The sequence below is a fragment of the Miniopterus schreibersii genome (assembly GCF_964146895.1).
Source record: "Miniopterus schreibersii genome assembly, chromosome: 9".
NCBI classification, from domain to species: Eukaryota; Metazoa; Chordata; class Mammalia; order Chiroptera; family Miniopteridae; genus Miniopterus; species Miniopterus schreibersii.
In genome coordinates this window covers 50,842,852-50,867,882 of record NC_138118.1, presented here as the reverse complement: position 1 = coordinate 50,867,882, position 25,031 = coordinate 50,842,852, and the positions used below count along the sequence as shown (strand labels likewise).

At 33.9% G+C, this 25,031-nt stretch overlaps 1 protein-coding gene across 4 annotated transcripts in view; it reads left to right on the top strand.

Annotated features, from left to right (window-relative positions):
- Positions 1–25,031, top strand: part of CACNA2D1 (calcium voltage-gated channel auxiliary subunit alpha2delta 1) — a 453,232-nt gene that overhangs the window by 265,957 nt on the left and 162,244 nt on the right. For all 4 annotated transcript variants that reach the window (XM_081147533.1, XM_081147532.1, XM_081147531.1 and 1 more), the window contains exon 5: positions 11,986–12,027. In XM_081147533.1, coding sequence (XP_081003659.1) covers positions 11,986–12,027 — 42 coding nt within the window. The remainder of the gene's footprint in view (positions 1–11,985; positions 12,028–25,031) is intronic.

The window sequence follows — 25,031 nt, the reverse complement described above, 5'->3', positions numbered from 1 at the left end:
TCGCTTGAGAAGAGTACTAATCAAAGACTCGTAAAAAATAGACGAACACAGCTACTAGGTCTTCTGTGACCTACAGCAAAACAGGTACTCAGGGGAAACACAGAACAGCTACATAGGTGGAAAGGTTCTAGGATGTATTTGTCAGCCAACTCATCACTTTACGTATGAGACACCAAAGCTTAAAAGAATCACCCTGCTAACTAGCCAGTGCTTAAAGTCTTTTGTTGATTTAGCTATGTGCTGGGTAAATAGTTCTAAAACACTTATGTACATTTAGTAGATGTAGTTAGTCCCCTGCCCACATCTCCTGAACACACACACACACACACACACACACACACACACACACACACACACACACACACAGAGTCCTGTGGCTTCCTACTCCAAGCATGTGCAGGTCTGTGCTTGAGGGCTTTCTCTGGTGGCAGAAGTAATGCAGAAGCAAACACTTTGAACCCAGGAGCCAACGGTGAGAGAGAGAGAGCGGAAGAGTGAGAGAGAGAGATCAATGTGAGAGAGAAACATTAATCTGTTACCTCCCCTATGCACCCTGACTGGGGATTGAATCTAAAACCTAGGTATGTGCCCTGACTAGGAATTGAACTGACAGCCTTGTGGTGTATGGGAAAATGCTCTAACCAACTGAGCCACCCAGCCGGGTCACCTGCTCTTCAGCGCACCTTATGTTGAATTCCTTCACCTCAGTGTCTCACTTCTCCACTCTCCCATTGGTATTTCCTGGAGTCAACCTCCCAAGTAAATTCCCTGCACTTAAATCCTAACCCCAGTGACTGCTCTTGGTGAATCTAACCTAGGGCAGGGCTAGAACCCTGTCCTCAAAGACCTTGCCTGTGGAGGTAAAGATGATTAAGCAGGTGATCCAGCAGCCTTGTGAGGGAGGCGTGCTTGCTGCATAGTCGTTGGCACCTAACTTTGATGGGCCTCTAGCCACCTAACTTTGATGGGCCTCTAGCCAGGTGTTGACATAAAGATGGTTGCGACATCCTCTCTCCCCGCACAGGGCTCAGACAAGTGAACACAGTATGGTGTGGTAAGTGCAAGGACTGCAGATCTTTTGATAGGCTTTCGCTGATTTATTTCATACAACAAACCACTGAAGTAGCTACTCTTGTTCACTCTGATTTATAGAGGAAGAAAAGAACACAACGTAAGGTATGTTAAAGAGCAGAAGGTGCTAAAGAGGATCCTAGCTGTGACTTGAAGTGGGAAAGCTGGTAAGGTTTTCCTTTCCACAGCTAGGAAAGCTCCCTAGACATACGTGAAGTGTGGAAATACTTTATTCCAGAGTCCCAGTAGGAGGTATGACACATTCCACTCTGCTCTAGAATTTCTCCCAAACATATCTTTTCTCTTCCACTCTGTTTTCCACATTTAAGAGGAGCCGAGGCATATATATTTCACTCTTAACTCTTTACCTCTGGTCTTCCAACCCAACTCATGGCATCCTCAGCAGTTCTTTTTAATGAAAAGGAACATTCCTTATTCCACCTCTTGAGTTCTTTCTAACTCTATTTGGTCCATTGTTTAGACTTTTAGCTTTGTCTTTTTATATGAAGGCATTCATTTTGAAATTTATATACCTTTTTCTACTTTAACAAGCCTGACTTTGAAGGCTATTGCCTGATAGAGACTTAAACCACATACAATATCCAGACTAAACAAATGATGTATTTGAATAATCTGGTATTCATTTTCATCTAGAGTGTCAAAACCCATTGTCTAAATAGTGGAAAGCTGGGATGGAGGGGACAAAGGGGTAAGAAACCCACTCAGCAATGTAAATTGCGATACAGGTTAATGAATTTTTATCAGTTTATATTTTCAAAAAGATTATAACATTGCACATCCAAGGAATTTTGTAAATTTTAAATATTATGTAAATACCTACCCCATAATGGACACACAATAAATGTCTCTTCCCCTTTTCTTTGTCCATTCTACGTAGCCTCAGTGAAAGGTGAATTAAACTTATAGTGTAGTGATTACAAACTTAACATTCTTTGAAGTTCTAGTTTTGGCCAGATCATTTTACACTATGGTAATTCACTGACCATAGTGTAAGTCTTTAAATTTTGTTTTAGTATGATAATTTTTTGAAGTTGAAAATGATTAATTTGGAAAGTCACTGCTAATGCTACCTTTGGACAAATTAACACAACTCTGTTGCTAAGACATTATATATTGTTAGGATCAGTGTGTTCACTTTGATCATGAGTCAAATCTGTGGGTTGTCTAAGTCAATAAGAAGTAGCTAGAAAATGAAATATTTTGTTGGATTAAATTTTAATGTTTTAGAGAATTATACCCAAAGCTCCATGGGATTTACAGATTTTAAAAGTGTAAAGCAAGTTTCAAAGCATTACAGATGTGTCTTTTCAGTTTTGGAGTGTGTTTCCTAGGAGATTTGGTAGCTGAAGAAAATAATATATTTATCTTCTCATAGTCTACTTTACTTTTCTCCTACAATTCAGATCATATATTTATCAATGTTATTTGAAGCACTAAAAAAAGCTTACAGGCAGATTCTTATTAAATTTTATCAGATGAAGAAATAAATTGCAATAGTTCTTAATGATTAATAGGTATTGATCTCCTTTGAAGTTCAAGAATCAAGGAATTCTCAAAGCACACTTTACTTTTATTTCCTCCTTGACTTCTTATAAGTATGAAAGTAGCCTATATTTTAACTTATTTAAAGCTTTTAAAAAGCTATGTAAGTTTTTCTGTGATGCATTGTGTGTGAGCGGGGGGGGGTACATGTGCGAGCCCACAGGGGCATGCATGTGTGTATTTTATTTTTAGTCTAGAATTTCTAATAGTTCCTTGTAAGCCTAAGATATTCATTTATTCGTTTATCTGCCTACTCATTAGCAGTTCATACAACATTTGAGACACTGTTCTAGCCTTAAATATACATATAATAGAACATCATCCCTACTCAAATAGATATAATTTAATCTTTTCTTCCTTTAAACTTTTAAATTTACTTATTTTATGTAGACATAATGAACCTTTCCTTTGGCAAGTATTACAAATGTTTCTTTCACCTAGGCTGATATTTCTCATTGTATGTCCAGCCACATAGTATAGCGCGGGTCTGGAGAACTTAAGTGTCTTTGCAGTGAGGGAATTAAATACAGTGAAGATACCTGGGACTATCATCTTTTCCTGTGACCACTCTCTTACATGGCTTTGACTGTTGATTGGTTAATGGACTGGGCCAGTTTTTAAGTAATACTTCAATTTATAAGCACCATGATGGCAACTTAAAAAAAACAAAGCAACTCTAATATTACAAATTTATAATGGCAGTTACCGGATGAATGAATATAAAATGGTGTATACTATCAGAAACAGGTAAGCTTTAAAAAGGCCAAAATTATTTTCCAGTTTTATTCTTCCAGTAAGCTGAAGAATTTAGTATTAAACTTAATTCACCCTTAAAACAGATTATAAGGCAAATTTAAAAGAACAGATACAACAAATGAATGTGTCTCAACGATTATTAGATATTCTCTTTATATTATGTACGCTATGTACAGTATATAAGGAATTTACTCTCTCCAAGAATTAGATAATTTCTATAATCATAACACCAATATGTACATGGTTGTAGCAAATGCCAGATTAAGGGATAAGAAGACCTGTATTAGATATAGTTTAGTACTGTTAGGCTTAGCTTTCAAATATGCAAAATTGAGATTGATAATATCTTACCACTGTTTTGTTTTTAACAATGAAGTTCTCAAAACACATTTATTTAGATTTCTAGCACAGAGCTTGGAATGTGTACAAAACTCAATATAATATATATATTCTTATAAATGAATTTTGAGAGTTCTGAGAAGAAATAGATTGTGTATTTTTTATTATAATCCATAGATCAGAGAACATCTTAGCAATAATATTTCACTTTCATTTTTAAAATAGAAACTGTGATAGTCAAGCATATTATAAAAATTTATACAATTTTTGCATTTTTTATTATGCAACTAATTTCTAACACCTAGTGAGAAGTTGATATAAAGAAACATTTTTAAAAGTATACTACTCACAAATTATTAAGTTGACACAAAGGGATATTTGACCGTTAGTTCATTAGAGATGTATAAAAAATATTAAAATGTATTTTCTTTATATGTGAACTAAGAAAATTTTGCTCTTGTGGTTTCTTTGATTTTTAATCATCAGCTAGAATTTTAAAGTTTGGAGAAAAGAGAGGAGAAGTTTCATGTAAAAACACATCTAGATTTTTATTCCACAAATCTCTTTGCAAACTACTTGAATGTGATCAAAGAAATGGGCACACAGGAAAGAAAAGGGATAAGAAGGAATGGGATCTTAGGATGCAGGAGGGGATAGCATCCAGGACACAGGTAGGATTAGTTCTAGTATACAGTAAACCCTCGATTTTTGCAGATCTCAATTTACCAGACTTTGGATTTAAGGGACAAAATTTCTGGTCTGTAGGTCATATGTGAAAATTAACACCCTGTTAATTTTAAAATGCTTTTAACCAAGATTTGCTTATAAATAACAGGTTATTTTTTGTTATTAATTCACTGTTATTTTTAACAAATTTTAGTGAATAGGCCATATTTTGGAAAAAATACTATAGTAATTTCGCTGACATAAATAAATATTACATATATACAACTATAGTCTACATATTTAAATCCAAGAGTCACTGCCTGTAAACAGTGTTCACTAATGAGATGAGATTACCACATCTCAAGGGGTAATTGGCTCTGTTGTCTGGTGGTGGGACTTTCTGCAGCGTTTTTAACTCCCCAGGACCCATGTTCCACATGTGCTAAGCCACACCTCTGCCATGTGCATTTGTTTCCTTGTGGTAACTGATTAATGCACGCATTTACTAGACTCGTTCAGTAGAAATTTAAAAATACAGTAATACATATAGAAAACTTTTCTGTGAAATTAAGCTTTTCATACGTACTTAATTTCAATTACACAGATGTGTCTACATAAGTAAAAACAGGTAAACTAATTTGTCAATTTTTTAATATACATATTCAGAATTTGCATTAGACTTTCTTAAAAATTTACCTCATCTAATTTATGTAATTAAAAATCATAACAGAAACTAGTGATTTAAGTTTTCATTATGCTATGTGGAATCTTTGAATAAATGACTTTAAATGAATTAAATAGACTCTCAACATACTAACTGATCTAAGAAAATAAAAATACAGTAATTTACTGTGATTCATATAAGTACCAGATAAAGCTAATAGATAAATTATATAGGTATTCCTGATTTTTCTTTTTTGATATATAAAATAATAACTGATAACATTTATAGGTCACATATTGTGTGCCAGGCACTGTGCTAAACACTTCTTATCAGTTGTTTTATTTATTATCTCCTGGCACATAATATGAATGTAGTGTTGTCACATCTTCAGTCCAGTAATCTGGTAACATTGATCTCTAGATGCACTTGTGCTCGTCTTTCCTTTTCCTGTTTTTCTTTATAAACAATATGCTCATACAGTCTAAACCTCACACAAATATAATGGCATAAAAATATTTTTTTCTTAAGGACCATTGTCTTCAATTTACTTCATCTACTTTTATCTATCTTTGGAAACGTCCATTCCATTCACATTCTCCCTATGCATGCACACCCAACCGTCCCCCGGCATGCACACCCAGCTGCTCCCCCATGCATGCAAACCAACTGTCCCCCCATGCATGCACACCCAACTGCTCCCCATGCATGCACATCCAACTGCCCCCCATACATGCACATCCAACTGCCCCCCATGCATGCACACCCAAACACCCCCCCTGCATGCACACCCAACCATTCCCCCCGCATGCACACCCAACCGCACTCACACAAGTTCCTAAATTCTTTTATGCACTCAGAGCTACAGTGCTGCTGGTTATCTCATCCCATGTACCATGGTTGACTTGGGCACAGTCAATAGCAGTGGTGTGTATGGTTACAAGGTCAAATTGCTACAGAGATATATTAATCACAAAATTTGAGTTATAAATGATTCGAGTTAAACAATGGGGATCTTTGTTGGCAGGAATTATTAACATCCCTCATTTATAAATAAGAGAATCCTTAATGTTCATCTGATTGACTTTATATTTGGAACTGAAGAGCGGTAAGAATGACAGTAAGAATAAGGTTTGAAAAACTCTTTCGCAGACAATGCAGTTGCCCGAAATCTGTCAGGTTGTGGATCATTGTAGAGAGTCAAGGGTATTGCCGAGAAAAGGGGATTAATAAATTGGACCGGAAGTTAATCTCGACTTGAATTTTGAATGTGTCATATATTTCAGATGTTGGCTATAAAATCCTAATTCTCGGTTCCAATATTTAAATCTTATCCCTGGCAACATCTTACTTCCATGTGGAAGCTTTGTACTGATGCTTTGAATTTTTAACATCAACTATTTATCAGAGGCCAACTTTTATAGGAAAGTGGCATGCAAGGGACTGTCACTCAAGTAACATTTTAAAGATGGAATGGTCTATTTTGCTCAGATTTAATTTTTGACTCCCAGCAGACTCTGGGAAACTAAGGTAATTTATCTCTCAACTTGCTAGGGGATGTTTTAAATTTCAGTAAGCAGCAGTATTATATTAGCATAGACTATTTGGGTAAATTTGTTTGAAGGATATAATAAATAACTAAACTACTTGGTTAAAATCAGAAATGAAGCAATTTGTTCTTGTCATCTGGTGGTACTTAAATTATGACAAATAGCTCTCTAAAGGTTTAACTCATCTACGAATCTTGTGTGAGGCTGTTACTGGCTTTATCCTATCATAAGGCACAGAATACACGGAAATCCACCGAAAACCCTGTGTTTGAGTTTGAAATGCCTTCCAAGGTTATGCTGTTTAATAATTTGCATACAAACATTTAGCCAGAAGTATGATAAACAGGATAACTCAATTCTATATAATATGTGCCTGTGCTAATTAGTTGATATACCAATCTCTTTAAAGTATTAAAAGATAGTGATATAACTATATACTTTCTGGAAGAGGGACTGAGGGAATTTTGAGTAATTGAATAGGTAAATGATTAAGAAACACACACGTGAACATTTGCAAACACACCACATACTTGAACTGATCAAAAAGTGAAGACTTTCACAACTATCTGAAATTCTTAATTTTCACCTATTTTGAAACTTATGACAGTTTTGATTTATGTGGTGATGCCATCCAAAGACAATAAGAGATATTTTTCAGTTTTAGCAGATAGATTGGCTCAGCTACCTCCAGTGCTTGCCACGTGAATTGGGAAGTAGGAACTTGCTGCTTATGACTGGGGTATAGTCTTCATCTTTGTTTCCTCAACCCAGCAGACTAAAGTCACCAAAATTGTAGAATGAGCGGATTGTCTCCCTCTGTTGGTCATAAGACCCCAAAATCTCCACAGGGTAAAGGGAGAAGGAATTCAGCTCATTCCTTTTATTTTTTTGCCTCTTCTTTAATTACAACCCCTCAGGATGTTTAACTATCTTTATACTGTTTCCTCTACTAATTTTGTTTTATCACAGAATTTATTTTAACTAAAATTCATCCCTATAAAAACATTGGGACATAGAAGTTGCATTGATTCAGTGTGAATTATCCAATATTCCTGAAAATTGTCCTTTATCCCAACCTGGTTAAGATTGGTTCTAGATATATTTTGGTGAATCAGTGACTTGAGTCATTGGATTTTAGGTTTATTTAGTTTGACAAAGCTTCACACATCTTTCTTTTTAATATTAACAAGTAATATAAAATACTTTTATTGAAAATTATCTAAACAAATAAATGGATTTACATCTATGTCTTGTTTCATTGGAAGCAATTTTTTAAAAACTCTAGTTATTTAGATTTTGATATGTTATTTATAATATTAATTGTAATAACACATTGGCATTACATTTATGTATTTTCCAATATTGGGGTTTTTTTTGTATTTTCTTTTTCTTTTTTGATTTTTCAATTACAGTTTATGTTCAATATTACCTTGTAATTAGTTCCAGATGTACAGCTCCGTGGTTAGACAACCGTATACTTTATATTGTTCCCCCTGATATTTCCAGCACCCACCAGGCACCATATGTAATTATAATATTATTATTTACTATATTCCCTATGCTGTACTTTACATCCCTGTGACTATTCTGTAACTACCAATTTGTACTTCTTAATCCCTTCACCTTTTTCACCTAGTCCCACCAAACCCCTTCCCTTTAGCAACCATCAGTCTGTTCTCTGTATCTATGAGTCTCTTTTTATTTTGTTTGTTTATTTTTCCTTTAACTTCTATATATAAGTGAAATTATGTGGTATTTGTCTTTCTCTGACTGACTTATTTCACTTAGCACAATACCCTCCAGGTTCATCCATACCGTTGCAAATGGCAAAGTTTCGTTCTTTTTTGTGGCCCAGTAATATTCCATTATATAAATGTACCACAGCTTTTTTTGTCCACTCACATACTGATGGGCACTTAGGCTGCTTTCAGATCTTCGCTATTGTATATAATGCAGCAATGAACATGGGGGTACATATATTCTTTTGAATTAGTGTTTGGTTTTCTTCAGATATATACCCAGAAGTAGAATTGCTGGGTCATAAGACAATTCCATTTTTAGTTTTTTGAGGAAACTTTTACTGTTTTCCATAGTGTTACACCAATTTGCATTCCCACCAACAGAAGCTGCACACATCTTAATGTCTAGTCTTATGAAGCAGAGCTAATATGTATTTTATATAGTAAAGGAGATAGCTATAAATGAAGGTGATAGGGAAGAGCATTACAATTTCACCAAATTAGGTTTTTTCTCAAGCTTACTTTAAAAATTTTTCTGAGCCAAATAATACTGATACTATCTAAATAAAAGCCACACTAAAACAAATCACCACAATTTTCCATAAGAAAGAATAATGAACTCAGACTGGAAAAATATTTTTATATGGTTATATAAATTCAGTGCCCTGTGAATGTTTGCATTTTATTTTAGTGTCAAACTGCCATGTAGATGGACTGGGATGACAAATTAAATGCACAATTACAGTTTCCCCAAATTGTTACATGGACTTATCCTTACTAAAATTGATCAGTGGAGCCTTTCTGTTAGTTACATAGAAGAAAGGAGTAATGAAATGTGCATGCTATCAATGTAAGTTTTGAGATTTGGGACAGGAAAGTGGATTTATAAAAAATGTTTCTAAACCAAAAGCAATGTCACATTTATTGGAGAAGAAATTTTGTTGTAAGGCAGTGAATGTAATGATTTGCACATTCCACTAAAGCCTGTGTTCTCTTATTGAGATATGACAATCTGATAAGCACATGTATTTGATTAAGTGCTTCATAGTTGTTGTGTTGTTGTTTTTTAAATAAAAAGTCACACTTTTGTTTTCCTTTGCTTTTATATTTTGATCATGTAAGAAACTGACATAGTATAAAAAAAGGACTTTTAAAAGTAGAGATACAAATACCCAGTGTAGAAGGGGTATGAATGTTCAACACGTAGTATCATTTTGTGACTAATGTATTTTTTATAGTTTATGTAAAAGAAAAAAAAAGCCAGCTTTTGGAATTATATATATTTCAAGGTCTAGAAAGCCTTGTACAAATGTATAAAATTTTTAAGAAAACTTTGCAATATACATTTTTCAATAACAGATTTAGAAGCAATATAGAGCTTCTAAAGGAGGAGGTAATAGGGTTCTGTGTAAAACAGAGTACAGTAACAAAGGGAAAAGCATTTGGAAACTCTCAAATTCAGTTGTCTCTATGTTAATTTTTAATTTAATTCTCAGCACAGTTTATCTTAATAGACTCAAAATACTTAGTTTGAGTTAAAACTAGCATTTCTTTATCATACTTGACCCTCTTCTGGGACTGTAGTTAATACATTAAATCTCAAGTTTAATAAATAAATTATCTTTGTTATATGTGATCATGTGTGACACATAAAAAGTTTACTAATCAGTTTAGTCCATTAACTCAAGTACCATGTACCAAGTGTAGTCATAGACACAAGTGGTTTTATATAGTTGATCTGTATCCATTATTTTAAGGAAAGGATAGGGGTAGGTATGTTTAACTTATTTTGTGCTCTCTTGGCATATAGGTATTTAATGAATGTTGAAAATTATGATGCTGAACTGCATAAAATTTAATACAGTCTCATCTTGTTTTCAACACACTGCAATTTTTATAAATATAAGCAAGCAGTTGGAAGAAACAGTCTAAAATGGAGATAAACTTATTCAGTGTTTTAGCTTTTGATGGACTCCACATTCTAAATTGAAAATTGTCTCCTAAGTGTAAATTATAGGTTGCATGAGGGATCAATAAACTAGTAATTAGATTTGGGTCTCATGTGAATTCAGAAGATTCTCTTGCTTTGTGTTTATGATGAGTTCTGATTTTGTATTTTAACTTTGTTACAAAACTAATACTATAAGAAATGTTTCAGAAATTAGAACTTTCAAGCGTGTTAAATTCTCTAGCTACTTAATTCTTTTAAAAATCATTAAATGGTAATTTAAAAAGGTTTATTGACTCTCTATGAAATAAATTCAAACTCATGGGTTTCATTTAGTGTTATGAATCATATGTTCTTATATTTATCTGTATAGTGTTTGGTTTGGTTGTTTGGTCTTCATATAGAGACCTATATTTTATAGATCTTTATGGTACATTTCTCATGTCAAAAAACGGAGGCAGATTCTGTGACAAATAAATCTGGGAAACAAAACAAGATCTCTTTTCCTCTTGGAGATTTATAATGTACATTCATACACAGACTTGTGAAGTCCTGCTGAAAAGAGAAAATTTTAACTTTACCTTTATTCCAAAGTCATGACTATAGAATACTTTCACCTATGTCACATTTATAATAGCTTGAACAACTAGTAATTTTGTAGGGAACATTTTTAAGAAGCATTCATCTAGTCTATTTTTTCCAAGTAATTTCCTTAAAATATTTTTGGTGTATTGTGTTTTCTTTTAATAAAATTTTAGAGCATCCATATTTCTAAATTACTAAGAAGTACAGAAAAATGCATTTTTTTTACATAGTGCTCATGTTACTACTGAAGACATACAGAAACTGAACTGTAATTTTCATCACTTCAGGAGAGGAAAGGGAATGAAAATGGATTATTTTTACATTGTGTGGATCTAGCCGCAAAGACACAAAGAAAAGAAATTTTAAATCCCTCGACAATCATTTTATTTATTCTTTCCATTACATGTTTCCCCTGTAACACAATTTATGTCCATAATTTATATTTATGACATATTTCAGCAACCTTGATGGTTAGAAAAAATGTCCATATAAATTTATTCTTGAAGAGCCACCACACTTATTCACCACTTGGTAGAAATTGAGAATATTGATGTGTTACATAATCTGATATTTTTTGCCATCTACATTCACAGTTACTCCTGACTCTCATGAAGAACTGTCTGCCAGTTTTGCGCAGTTACACAGTTCTTCAAGAATAATGTCAGCACCTGATATATATATATTTTTAAAGTCATGGTTTCAGCAAAATATTAACAAGCCACTTACCTTATATTTTTCTTGAATTATCTTGTTTATCATTTCATGGTTTAAGGGTGTGTGTGTGTGTGTGTGTGTGTGTATGTATTTGCATAGATATAATTTATTTGCATTATGAATTTTTTATTTTTTCTTGACAAACTGTACTCAGACTTACACTCTAGTCTTTCCCCTCAGTGTAAAATGTGCTTTTCTACTATCACTGATATAGTGTTTTAATATGTTCTTAGAAAATATTGGCTAATCTTTATGGATCTTTGTGGAATATATTGTGAAAGGAATAGTATGAGGAGTTTAATATTTAAAATGGGAATCAAATGTATTTAACATTTCATCCTGTATATTTTTAGTTTTACTTAAGTCAATAAAGCATTTTTTTCTTTTTTATAGAGTAATGAAGTTGTCTACTACAATGCAAAGGATGATCTCGATGTGAGTATTAAAGATTTTATGTTAAATTCTAAGGTACGCGTGGCAATACTGGGATGATTGCTTTTACAGAACAAGTTGACTTAGCAGGTCTAGTATTTCAGAAAATGTTCAGTAGCATGAGAAAAATACCAATGAAGAACAACAAGGTAATGATGAATTTTAGTGTTTATGTGATCTTTAACAACTTATTATTGGCATCTTCCCAAGCAAAAATATGTTTCTCTGGATCTGAAGTCACACTGTACCTTGTCCAGACCTTAGTCCACTGCACAGACTTAAGCTCTCTGCACTCCATTAACACTTTTGACAGAGACTGGATTCCATCCACCTCTGTATCCTGGCTCCTGTCACCACGGTCACTAGGAACGCCTACTCTGACTTTAAGTGCATTCCCCAGAAGAAGCCAGTTATTTCAGCTACAATATGAATCACATCCTGGAGGCTGAACAACAACTTGCCTGCCTGTTTGATCTTTAAAGCATATTACGTGCTTAATATGCCTTTTACAAAATTGTTTTTGTTGATTTTGGAGAGAGAGGAAGGAAAAAGAATAGAGAGAGAGAAACACCAATGAGAGAGCAACATAGATTGGCTGCCTCCTGCACGCCCCCTACTGGGGATCAAGCCCCCAACCTGAGCATATGCCCCGACCCCGTTACCTCTTGGTTCATGGGGTGACACTCAACCACTGAGCAACACCAGCCAGGCCTTAATATGACTTTTTAAATGAATGTCTCTAATATACATGTTCAAAGGACTTTAGAACACAGATTATTTTGGCAGAAATAAATTACTTATAATATTGACACATTTGGACAGATTAGGGAGCCATTCTTATTAGTTATGGTGGAAACATTTATAAAATTATAAAACAAAGTATACACATAAGGCTTAAATTCACATGTATTTGATTTTTGTGATCAGAAAAAATATTTTATATACTTATTTTTTTATCCTATATGTATATATGTATATATATAAAATTATTGTTTGTTCTCACACTTTTTTATCTGAATCAAAAATATATATTACTATAATAATATATATTAATATAACTGGACCTATTGAACTTGGCCTTCTCCCATACAAAAAGACTCTGATATTACTGTGGGTTATAACTATACCTATAAAAATTATGCCTATAAAAATTCTATTTTTGAGGCCATGAGTTGATCTACAGCAAATTAAATAAAAATCCTATAAAGAGCAAAATATCAACTTTTTTAAAACTTAAAAATGATGGTCATCATTTACAGAAATTATTTTCATTTGTTTGTATATAAATAACTGTTCCAGAATAATTGGCAAAGAGTATCGTATAATGGAAAGAGCATTACAAAAGGAGTCAAAGACCTTGATTCATGCCCCCGTCCAGCCCTGAAATTATAGTCGCCCATAGGGCATTAAAACCTATTTAAATTCAAACTGTTTTTTTCCCATCTAAGACATGCTACAGTTGACTAGGTGATCCATAAACTTAATTCCAGTTCTGCATATTATTGGAATCCTGTTAAAATAGTCAAGTTTGCTGGAATTAGGCTTTCAGGTAAAATTTTTGAGAATTTGTAAAGAATTGTGAGATTATTTCATACTTCGTTAAAACTTTTTATGGGGAAGTTCAAAGTGCTTTTGATATGGTAATACCATTGCTCTTGTAAACCCTTAGACATTGAATAAAATGAACCATGTTTTATGATTAGTATATTGGTTTGGCTGTTATAGAGAAACCTAAAGTAAAAGTGGTGAAAACATGACAAAAACTTATTCATCTTTCATGTGTCATTCTGTGTACAAGGTCTAACATGGCAACTGTCAATCACCCAAGCCCCAGAGTTCCTTCTCTCGTGTATTCTGCTCACAATATAGCTTTTTGACGTTGTGGTCCAACGGCGATGCTTCAGTATCCACAATGATTTTTGCCTTCTAGATAACAGGAAGGAGGCAAACTGCAGTGAAAGGCATGCTCCCTGCCTTTAAGGCCGTGTTCTGGAAATTGCACACATCATTTCTATCTGCACCATTGTCCACTACTTAGTGAGTTGCCTCACTTACTTGCAGTAGGATATGGAATATAATCTACCCCTGCTGGACAGGCATGTACCCAAATAAAAGTATAGGGTCCTGTTACTAATAAGAGAATAGGGAGAATACTAATTGGAAGATAATTAGTTTCTACAAATATCTTCAAATTGCTCTTCTTGACATATTAAAGTTAATGCCCAAAGTCTACCCAATCTGAGTGACTTCTATTGTTTAAATATAGTAAAGTTCTTCAACTTGAACTGAAGAAAAAGTTATCTTTTACAGCAAAATGATTATAAAATTATATGCTCTGTCTAGTATTTTTTTGGTCTTAATGTATGTTTTGGTTACTACAATCAAATTGTTTTCTGCAATAGAAATATTTACCATCTTACAATAAAAGGAATTTAAGACATCTAAGTAAATATGGCACTTTGATATTCTATTTTAGGATTTTCAGTGGTTGCAATTTTTTTGAAGACTTGCTTATCTGATGAAGTTGGACTTTAGTGGATGATTGAATAAATGTACTCACCCTCACCAAAAGTTTTGAAAAATAAGTAGATTTAATTGGCTGCCTTTCTCAAAATTTATATGCATTGTGCTTGATAATTTTATATATCAAATGCTTACAAATTATAATGCCATCCCATTGTTCTGATTTGAGTTGGCTTACAGTCACTCTTCTTTGTGGTAACTTTTCTATATACCAGTTTAGATGTATAATTTTCTCAAATTCCACAAAGCCATATCCATTATTAAAAATTGGTTATTGGAGATTATATAATGTGCTTTTATCATCGCATACATCAACATTTAATATCTAATGAACAAAAGAACTAATTGGAATATGAAATATTGAAACAACACTATCAATTAATGAATTTGTTCTCATATATTTGAATGGTGATATAAATATCTGAGATCTAAATGAAGCTTTAAGTATTATGCCTCCTTAAGGAGACTAAAAGATTGTAAATCTTGAGCCTATGGTTATTATTTAGAACTTTTTTCTCAGTTCTGCATTAGCAGGGGTAGATTTGTTTATCCATGACTATACCTAGTGGGATAGTGGTCATTTTCTATATTTGCCAACTGTATTACATCAGTCATTTCCTTTACATCTCCATGACAGCCATCCAAGTTTAGACATTCTCAAATATTTAAAGGCTGTTGAAGTGGTCTCTTATGCTTCTAAATTTTTATGTAGATTTAATAATGTACATTTTTAGTATCTAAATATTCCTAAACATTTTATTCATAGTTTCTTTTCCATTGTCAAGATCGTCAAATAAGTTATTATTGCCTTTATTTGGTATTTAAGACCCTGAAAAAACTTTACTAGTTTTTCTAAACCAACATGACTTTTGTAATGAAATGGCAGTTTCTTCTTGGAGGCACAGCCAATCTTTATAAATTATTTTCTTGGGTCCTTCCCTTGAGTGTAAGTTCCCAGAGGGTAGCTCTTGTGTACTCACAGCAGCTGGCATAGCTTTTATAGCAACCAATACATTGTAATCACTCAATAAGGTTTTTTCCAATAATGAATCTTTGTTAAAATCGAAGTTTCATTTTGCACAAATATGAAATAGCTTAAGAACAGCAGAATCATAATTACATACCCCAATTTCTCCTCTCCAGAATTAACTTCATTTTTGAAGAGGCCCTTTCACCCCCACCTCCAATTTCAGCACAAACCTGTGTGAGTCTCTGTAATATGGAGGATTGGAATTGAAATACATACCTGAGGAGAACACTTGCCCCTAGCAAATACCTGCTGTTGACCAGACACCATACCTATATCATTCTCTGCCCTCAAGCTAGAGATCTGACAGCATCAAGAAAAAAATGCTTGAAAAGGAATGTGTTCCATTTGACTACTCTCAATCCCGAGACTAAGTAGTCTTAATTCTGAAGAAAGACTAGATAGGCCTCTCTTTATTAAAAACTGTTAAAACTTAATAAAATAGAAGTAGTCAATGGAGGAATCCATGACAAGTTCAGTAACAGTATAGTAGAAATACTGTACTATTAAAGATATAGGGAAAACTTTTTCTCTGAAATAGTGTTACTTCAGATACTTCAGGAAAAAGAAAAACAACATTAAATGTATGCTTAGTGTCTCCAAAGAAAAGCCAGTGATCTATGCCAAATAAACTGAAAGAAAATCATCAAAAACTGCTAAATTTTAATTCCATTGGGAGAAGTAGCAAATTTGACAATGCAAATTATTCATTGATGCACAGAGGAAATGAGAAATACCTGCAGAATCTCAAAAAGTTATCACAGAAAAAAGGGGAGAAAAGACAACATAAACAGAGGGCAAAATGCAGAGGTGCGAACCGTAAGTCGTGTGTGACCAAAGCTCAAGTCAAAGCATGCGGGTTAGAAATAATATCGCACGGTTGAATGGAAGAAAGCACTGACGTCTTCAAAGGAGTCCGCAGGTAATTGCAGGTTTGAAAGACCTACAGAGTTTCTTTCAGGCAAAGAGTTTTTAAACATCAATAACATTTATACCAAAAACTTGCTCAAGGATACCCAAGAGGAGATTTCTGTGAGGCAGCTAAATATTTAGTTTGGCCTACAGTAGTTTTATGCTTAGTTTATAAGTGGACTTTGAAAACAAGTGAATAAAATTCTCCCAGCAGATGTGTAGCTACGCATACAGCAAGGCCAGATTCAACTACAGATACATTTTGCTGAGCTGATATAATGTTAAGAACAAAATGAGTTTGAATGCATTTGGATTGATACATTCTCTAGTTTGCCACTATTCCACCACTCCTTGTTGTCTTACTCTTAGCCTGTTTCACACATCTACACAATGTAAAATAATAATGCCTTAAGGTAGTACAGCATAGAATCTTTATTACCCCAATATTTAAGGGAAGGTGACAGCCAGAGGTGGGGAATGTGGACTGTGAGTAGCTGGAGATGAAGACAGAGTAGTTTTCATAACAGAAGTAAATCATATAAAGAAGGCCATGAATTTAGGCTGGTGGATTTAGGATTAAATTTGGAATCTTCTGATTTATATTATTCTTCTATGTTTATTATGATGGTCTACTACCCAGTTAAGATTTAAATATAAAGAATGATATATTTAAATGTAATCTATCGATTTTGTTTATTATAATGATGATACATGGCCTCAGTTAAAGGTCAAACAAGTATTTAAATGTGATCAATTATTCCCTTGGAATGTAGCCTTTCTATTAGCTACATTTGAATTAGTCAGTTTGTGTGGAGCTATCAGGCTGTAAACTTTTCAAGGACTTTGATATAAGGCAATTTCTCAGGGTCATTTTATAATATCTTTGCTACTCTACTTAGATCAATGCTATTTATATTCACCTAGTGGGTATAAAAATAAATACTTAGTGACAGCCAGATTTAGCTAAAGCAGTGCCTGAAGTAGGGGGTAGAATTAATGCCTCTTAGGATTGTGTAATATGATAAAAATTATAACTGCAGTCTTTTATGCACATTTTTCCCTTGAAATTTAAAAAATAAAGTATGTATAGCTGGGCTAAATTACTTGGTGAGCCATACTTCTCATGGAAGTTACATAAGGCACATGCCCTTACTAGCATTTTAAGGTGAGTCTCCCTGTGTCCACTGCACTGGTTAATGTTAAAACAGTCTCTTCTAATTACCTGATCATGGTATCTTATAATTTTCTAATCAAGTGTTAAGTATTTAAAAATCAATTAAAATACTACTTCCTCACGAAGCCTTCCTTGGTTTTCCTAGATAGCAAATAGTATTTCCTTCCTCTGGGTGTTCTAAACTTTTTACACATTTCAGGCTTTAATCGTGTATAATACCTTACATTATAGTATTTGATACAGGGATAATATTCTCTACTAAATTTTTAGGGGTACAGATGTTACTTTCTCTCTTTCATTGTTTAGAGTAATTGTTGAAAGTAATGCTTGTTAGATTAGGTAGGTGTTTGTGTTTCAGTACCCACGTTACTTACGCAGCATCTGTGAAGATTTGTTCACCTATTTGCAGAGTAAACAGGACTCCCTGGAAAGCATGGTGGAAATGAAAGGGTTGGTTTTGTTTCCAGGTTGGGTGGAAACAAGGTTAAGAGAGGAATGGCAAAACTAGCTTTGATGATGCCCTGGTTTCCTCCCATCGACCTGCCAGTGGACAGGGAGTAATGTCGAAACAGACAATGTGGTTCCCCAATTGTCTAAAGCTGATTCAAGCTGGGAATAAGTAGCAAAGTTAGAATATTTATTTGGCATTACTACGAGTGATATAAGGTGAGGATTTTGGGTTCTAAGTCTGGACAGATCTGATAAGCTGTTATGAATCTCCATCTCTGTGAAACATGAAATTAGGCTTATTGTATTATTCCATCAACTAAAGGTCTATCTGATTCAACATGTATTTAGGGTAAATTATAGTTGTTGAATTAAGATACATCAGAAATATGATATTTCCTAAATACTTCAGTGTACAACTATTTTTTCCCTAAATAATAACAAGACATGCATGTGTAATCACTATATACATTTTTAAAAAATATATCTTTATTGATTTCAGAGAGGAAGGGAGAGGGAGAGAGAGAGAAGCATCAATGATGAGAGAGTCATTGATCAGCTGCCTCTTGCATGCCCCCTACTGGGGACTGAGCCCGCAACCCGGGCATGTGCCCTGACTGGGAATCGAACAGCAATATCCTGGATCCTAGGTCGATGCTCAACCACTGAGCCACACCCGGCCGGGGCATGATATACATTTTTATACAGAGGAGACAGTAGACTGATAGTTCACGGGCTGTATTCTGGAGTGCCACTGTCTGGATTTGAATCCCAGCTCTGCCATTTTCTAGCTGGATGATATTGTTCAAATCACATAATTTCTCTGCGTTTCATATTTTTGGTCTGTGAAGTAAAGGTAATATAGCAGTATCTACCCCATACAGTTACTGTGACAAATTAGTTAACACATAAAAAGCATTTAGAACATTTCATGTCTCATAGTTGGTAATCCAGAAATGTTAATGAGTGTATACACACACACACACACACACACACACACACACACACACACACACTATATATATGAGAGTGGAAGGGAGAGAGGGAGGGGAGAGAGAGAGAGAGAGAGAGGGAGAGAGAGGAGAGAAACATCAATGTGAGAGAAACACACTGGTTGCCTCCCACAGATGCCCTAACGGGCGGGATCGAGCCTGCAACAGAGGTACATGCCCTTGACTGGAATCGAACCCGGGACCCTTCAGTCCTTGGACTGACACCCTAACCACTGAGCCAAACTGGTTAAGGCAGTGAGCATAATTTTTAAAATAAAAATTATTAATACTATTACAATAAGTTTGACTTGAAGTGATTTTAGCTCAAAATGGAGCATGTCTGTGTGTATGTGTTAACAATAATGAAAGTAATAGATTGAACTATTTTTCATATTATTGTTATGAATATAATTCTAGCATTTGTGTACAAAACTTAAGACAATGCAAAAGAAAACAAAAATCAGAGTAGAATCTTCAAAAACATTTAGAATAAAATGAACACAATGCTAAAATTTGCCTTGGTATCATTGTAAGTTTTATATATACAGATTTGAAAGAAAAATTAAAGGTCAAAATAAAATGGGAAAAGGGACATCTGTAATATTTTGAACAACAAAAATAAATAAATTAATTAACTAATTAATTTAAAAAATGGAAAAAAGCTACTAATGCAACAGTTATTTATGAAATTCCTCATTTAAGTTTTACTTAGTTTTGAAATTTATTTAGGTTATTGGCTTAGTGTTTTAGAAACATCTGCCTCAATAAGGACTTAGATTCCCTCAAAATTAGTGAAGCAAATTCCCCAGAAGGCTTGCATTGTGCCAGCAAGTTGCACTATTAATTCCCAAAGCAAGCAAAAAGAATGCAGATCATTACAAACTCTTATTAACCTAATTCCAAGATCTATGTTTCTGACTAATATCCAAATGAAATAAGTTTAACTTTGAATTCCCATGTCGATAAATTGAGTTGATTTATTTGCTACATTTTATTTTATTGATCATGTTAAAAATTTGACCTGTCTGGGACTTTCGGCTAGTCTGCTGAATTCCCTTGCATATTTATGTTGCTATTTATTTTCTTAGCAGAGTCTTGTCTATGTTAAAATTAATTCCAACACAATGCTCTAGCTAAATGCATGTTTAAAAGCCCAATCTTTCATGATTTTATTTCTCTTTATGTACATAAATAAACCTGATTCTAGAAGGGATATACTTCAGTGAAGAAATCTATTCTAATTATTAAAAAAAGAATGAAAGTCTAGATTTTTTTTCTAACTTTTTTTTTATTTTATTTTACTCTCTTATAGTATGTAGCCTTTATTTCAGGCTCTGCTGAATCCTCAAATAGGAGGAATATTAATTGTTTCTTTATAATAACTGGTTTAATTTGAGTTGCTATTTTGTGTGTGTCCATCTAATGATTATGTTTGGATTGGATTATAAGAATAGTTAACACACACATATATATATATATATATATTCTATTCTTTAGTAGGCAGTGAATGCATTATACACAGTGTTAACATTTAAAGTTCACACTAATCTTTTGTAACACGTACTATTATTTTAATGATTTTCAAGTAAGACAAGTAAAACTTAGTGAGCTTAAGTTACACACTAGGTAGGCATTTGATGGTGCAGGGAACTGAATGCAGCGCAGTCCGTGTGGTCCACAGCAGGAGCACTATGTCACTGTGCTGTGCTGTGGGCACCCATGGGGATGGGAGAGGGCCCTATAATGGAGCCATTATAAATCAAGACGGAAGGTTAAAATTTGTGGAGATGGTTTTGATTTAAAATTTTTATTGATTATACCTACCCATTATTCTGTCCATATTCAATGGTGATGTATTTGACTTGTGTTTTATCCAGCCAGTTTCATCGTTGACAGTGATTAGCAGTAGGTAAAATAAAATCCCTGTGATTAAAAAGATTGTTAGACTTCGAATCATAAATCGTCACTGATCTGATCTTACTATTCCCGGCGATATTTGTCATGGATACCTTAAAATTAATGCATGCAGCCCGGCCGGGTGTGGCTCAGCGGTTGAGCATCGACCTAGGATCCAGGCGATCGGGGTTTGATTCCTGGTCAGGGCACATGCCCGGGTTGCGGGCTAGGCAGCTGATCAGTGACTCTCTCATCATTGATGTTTCTCTCTCTCTTTCTCCCTCTCCTTTCCTCTCTCTGAAATCAATAAAGATGTATTTAAAGAATAATAAAATAAAATTAATGCATGCAATCCAGTGTGAAATATGACCATGTTAGGAGTCATTGGGAAAAAAACTGTAAAACTAATAAAAAAGGTATATTAGATTCAGTTTCTTCCAGAAATTCTGCCTTATGTTTTTGGGGGCTTCTTTTAAAATTTTTGAGTCTATTTAGAAAATTTTTAATGCTTTGTGCACTTGGTAGCATGCTTGTTTTGCAAAGATAGTTTAAACATCACAGTTCTTGGGGTTTTTTTGGAGCATGAATAATTCTCTTGCAGATTCTAGTTCTTTCTTTCCAAAGTAGTATATGTCGTATATATTTAGAACTCAACAAATAATCATTAAGCTTGGAAAATTCAGTGCATTTTGTGGGCATTTTAAATTTACCTTGTTGTATAAAGATGGAGACTGGATTGTTTTGAATGGTATCTTCAACCTTTTTTTGCTTGCACATGCCTATCAGTTGAAAAAATGCACCTCCCTATATAACAATATTTACTTATAAATTCTGTAGAGTTACTAGTGAACTAATATGTTGAAAAACCTCAAAAGAGACTTCTAAATCTTTGCTTAGTGACATTTTAGAAAGTATCGATTTAAAGTGTCATGTGATTAAAAGTCACTAGAAGAAAATGTGTACAGTTTTTTCTGGATGCTAGTTATTAAATGCCTTTGTTAATTACAGTGACTTCAATCACCACTGGAAATATCTCAACAGGCCACGTGAGCACATTACATTATCATCAATAATAAATATAAGTTGTATTTAAAATAGTCTTCTTGCCAATTTTAACTTTTTGGACCAATTTGCCTAATTAAACCAATTAAATCACTGCTTTCATCTTGTCATGAGGTCAAAGAAGAGCTCAGCTGGGGATACACAGAAGCATCGTCTCCGTCGTTTTCCTGTTCAATGCAACTTCCATTGCCAGAATTTCTTCTTTAATCATTATTAATTTGCAGGTATTTTTAAAGCTGCTGGTCCATATGAAATAGGTTAATCCAGAAAAAAAAGTATGTAAATGACATAGAAGGTGTAGACTAGTACCTTGGAAGTGACTGTACAAGTTAAAAGGCCGCTGCCCACTTGTCATCGTGGGGTTTCCCCTCCCTCCTGCGGTGCCCGGAGCATAGTGACTGAGAGCAGCTCACAGTAAGGCAAGAGGAGGGCAGTGCTCATGTCAATCCCTCTAGGAAATATTAGTAAACTATTTTTTTTCTTACTTCACTTGCTATAAATAGGTATAAGTTCTGTTTTCTTTCAACTCTAATGAATTCCTTTGGAGACCACTGATACATGGTGTATTTATTTTTACTTAAGGTCTTATCAAAAAAGATGGTCTTGATGATCTCTCAGCAATGAAACTGAAAGAATAAAACCTGTGAAACTGAGAAGAAAAGCCTAACATTTTAATTCATGTGCACCTACAAATTGTCAGTTTGACGGATTGATGTCTTTATGATATAAATGTATTGCCCTAAATTAAAATGTAAATTCTCAGGGATAAGGGGTTTGGTTACCAAGAGACTTTAATGGTAAATGCTTCTTTTACCAGCATTCCATCATTAAAATGTTCTTGCAATTAGATGGCATAAAAAAAAACAAAACAAAAAAAAACTTTGTAGACAATTTGCTTTAAGTTAAAGTTCATAGATTTCAGAATTAGAATTTTTAGAGCTAAAAGCAACCTTATAGATGTTTTCATTTGTTTCTTAAAAAAGAAAACCTGAAGACACATAGCAAGAATTCATAGAGTTGGGATGAGATTGGGAACCTAGATTCCTGACTAAGGCACTGTCTCTCCATTTACCAAATTGCTTCCTGTGTTTGTCCTAGAAAAAAGCATACGTTTGGGGTCCAAGAAACATGGATTTACCTTTATTTACTCAACAAGTAATATTAATATGGCAAGCAAATCCAGTTCTAAGTGATGTACTAGGTGCTAGGGATACAACTGCATGATGTCAATGAGGTCTCTTGCCCTGAAGGAACTTAATTTTAGTGTAGTGAGACAACAGACATGGGCAAATAAAAGGTTAGATAACTAGAGTAGAGCAGTGCTCTGAAGGTACTCAATAGGGTGGTATCGTCACGATTCTGTGGGTAATCATTTAGATGGGAGAATGTCGAAGAGAGTATTTTTCAACTGAGACCTGAAGAACAAATTAGGACCATGAAAGTCGACCAGGGAAATGCATACCAATTAAGGGAACAGCAAGTACAAGGGAGTTTGGGCTGGGAAGAGCCTGACGTGTAAGGAGCAGAAAACAGGCTACTGCGGTAGGAACATAATGAACAGTGAGAAGCAGAATGAGAGATGTGGAAGAGTAGTCAGGCAGGAAATAGATCAGAGGGAATCTTACAAACAGGCCATAGAGGTTTCCATTTCACTGTACATATGATGGGATTTTGAAGTCCTGGAGCCTGGGCTCTTGGACTATTCCTTAGTTGTGTGGCATTAGCTCATCTTTGCCTCAGATACCAAGGGAAAGTAATTGATCTTTCTACCTTGAAATTTTTTTTAAAAACTTTTTTGCTCTGACAGTATTTTGAAAAGTACATTTGTCTATTATAACATTTAATTTGCTTTTATTTTTTTTAGAAATGGAATGATTTCATTTAAATATTTTTCTTTTATAGTATGATATATATAATACTGTATGGTTTCCATGGGGATGTAATACATTGAACTTTTAGACTATCTGAAATCATATAGTGTTTTTCAAATTCAAGACACCATTTCACAATCCATTAGTAGAGAGAAATACCCTATCAGCCTCTTCCCAAAATTTAGTTTATATATTTAAAAAAAAATAGGTATGTATATATTTTCATAGTATTACACTCCTTTCTAATGCTGGTGATTTGAAAATTTCACACTACCTGTGGAATTTAAATCAACCCCTAAATCTTGTCATCAAACTTACCTGTATTGTGATCCTAACAGCCCTCATTCTTACTGTGGGCTAGGTCCTGGAATAGGTAACTCACCCATCATGCAAACTAAAAATTCATCCATTTTATTTGGAGAATGTTCTCAGATTGTGTTTTCCAGCTGTTTTGAGTGTTATTGTTGTAATCGTTACCAGCAACCTTAATATATTTTATTTGAGGAATGCCATTTTTGCTTTTAAATTTAATTTAATAAGCAAGTTATTGTAGTGATCATTATCACTTTTGACTTAATTTAGTTGTTTTATATGTTTCATATTCATACATGTCTTTGACTCTGTCATATTTAGGAAATGTATATATTTTTGCTTTAATATCCCCTAGAGTATTTTTCAACTTGCTACTTTTCTTTATGTTATTGAACAGTTTCAGCTGCTTACTGTTCTCTTATTCCCCCAAAGTTGCTTATTTCAGGCCGTTTCTTTCTTCTTTTTGATGTATCATAATTAGTAGTAGAAGAATACTTGGAGGCTTCACAGTGAATCTAATCTTTAACAGCTAAAATTATTTCTTCAATTTCAATTTTCTTTTGATCACTTATGTTATTAATTTACTTTTTATGTTAACTTTAAAACATTCTTTTCTTAATATGTTAACTAAATTGCCTCTTAAAAATTAATGCTATAGTTTTTCCATAAGGTAAATCTAAAGAGTTATATCATTTTAATTACCTGAAGAACTGGAGAAATCCTCTGAATTCATAAAAAAAATTCTCTTTCTTCATGAAGCATATTATGATTAGCTAAACTCATGTTTTTGC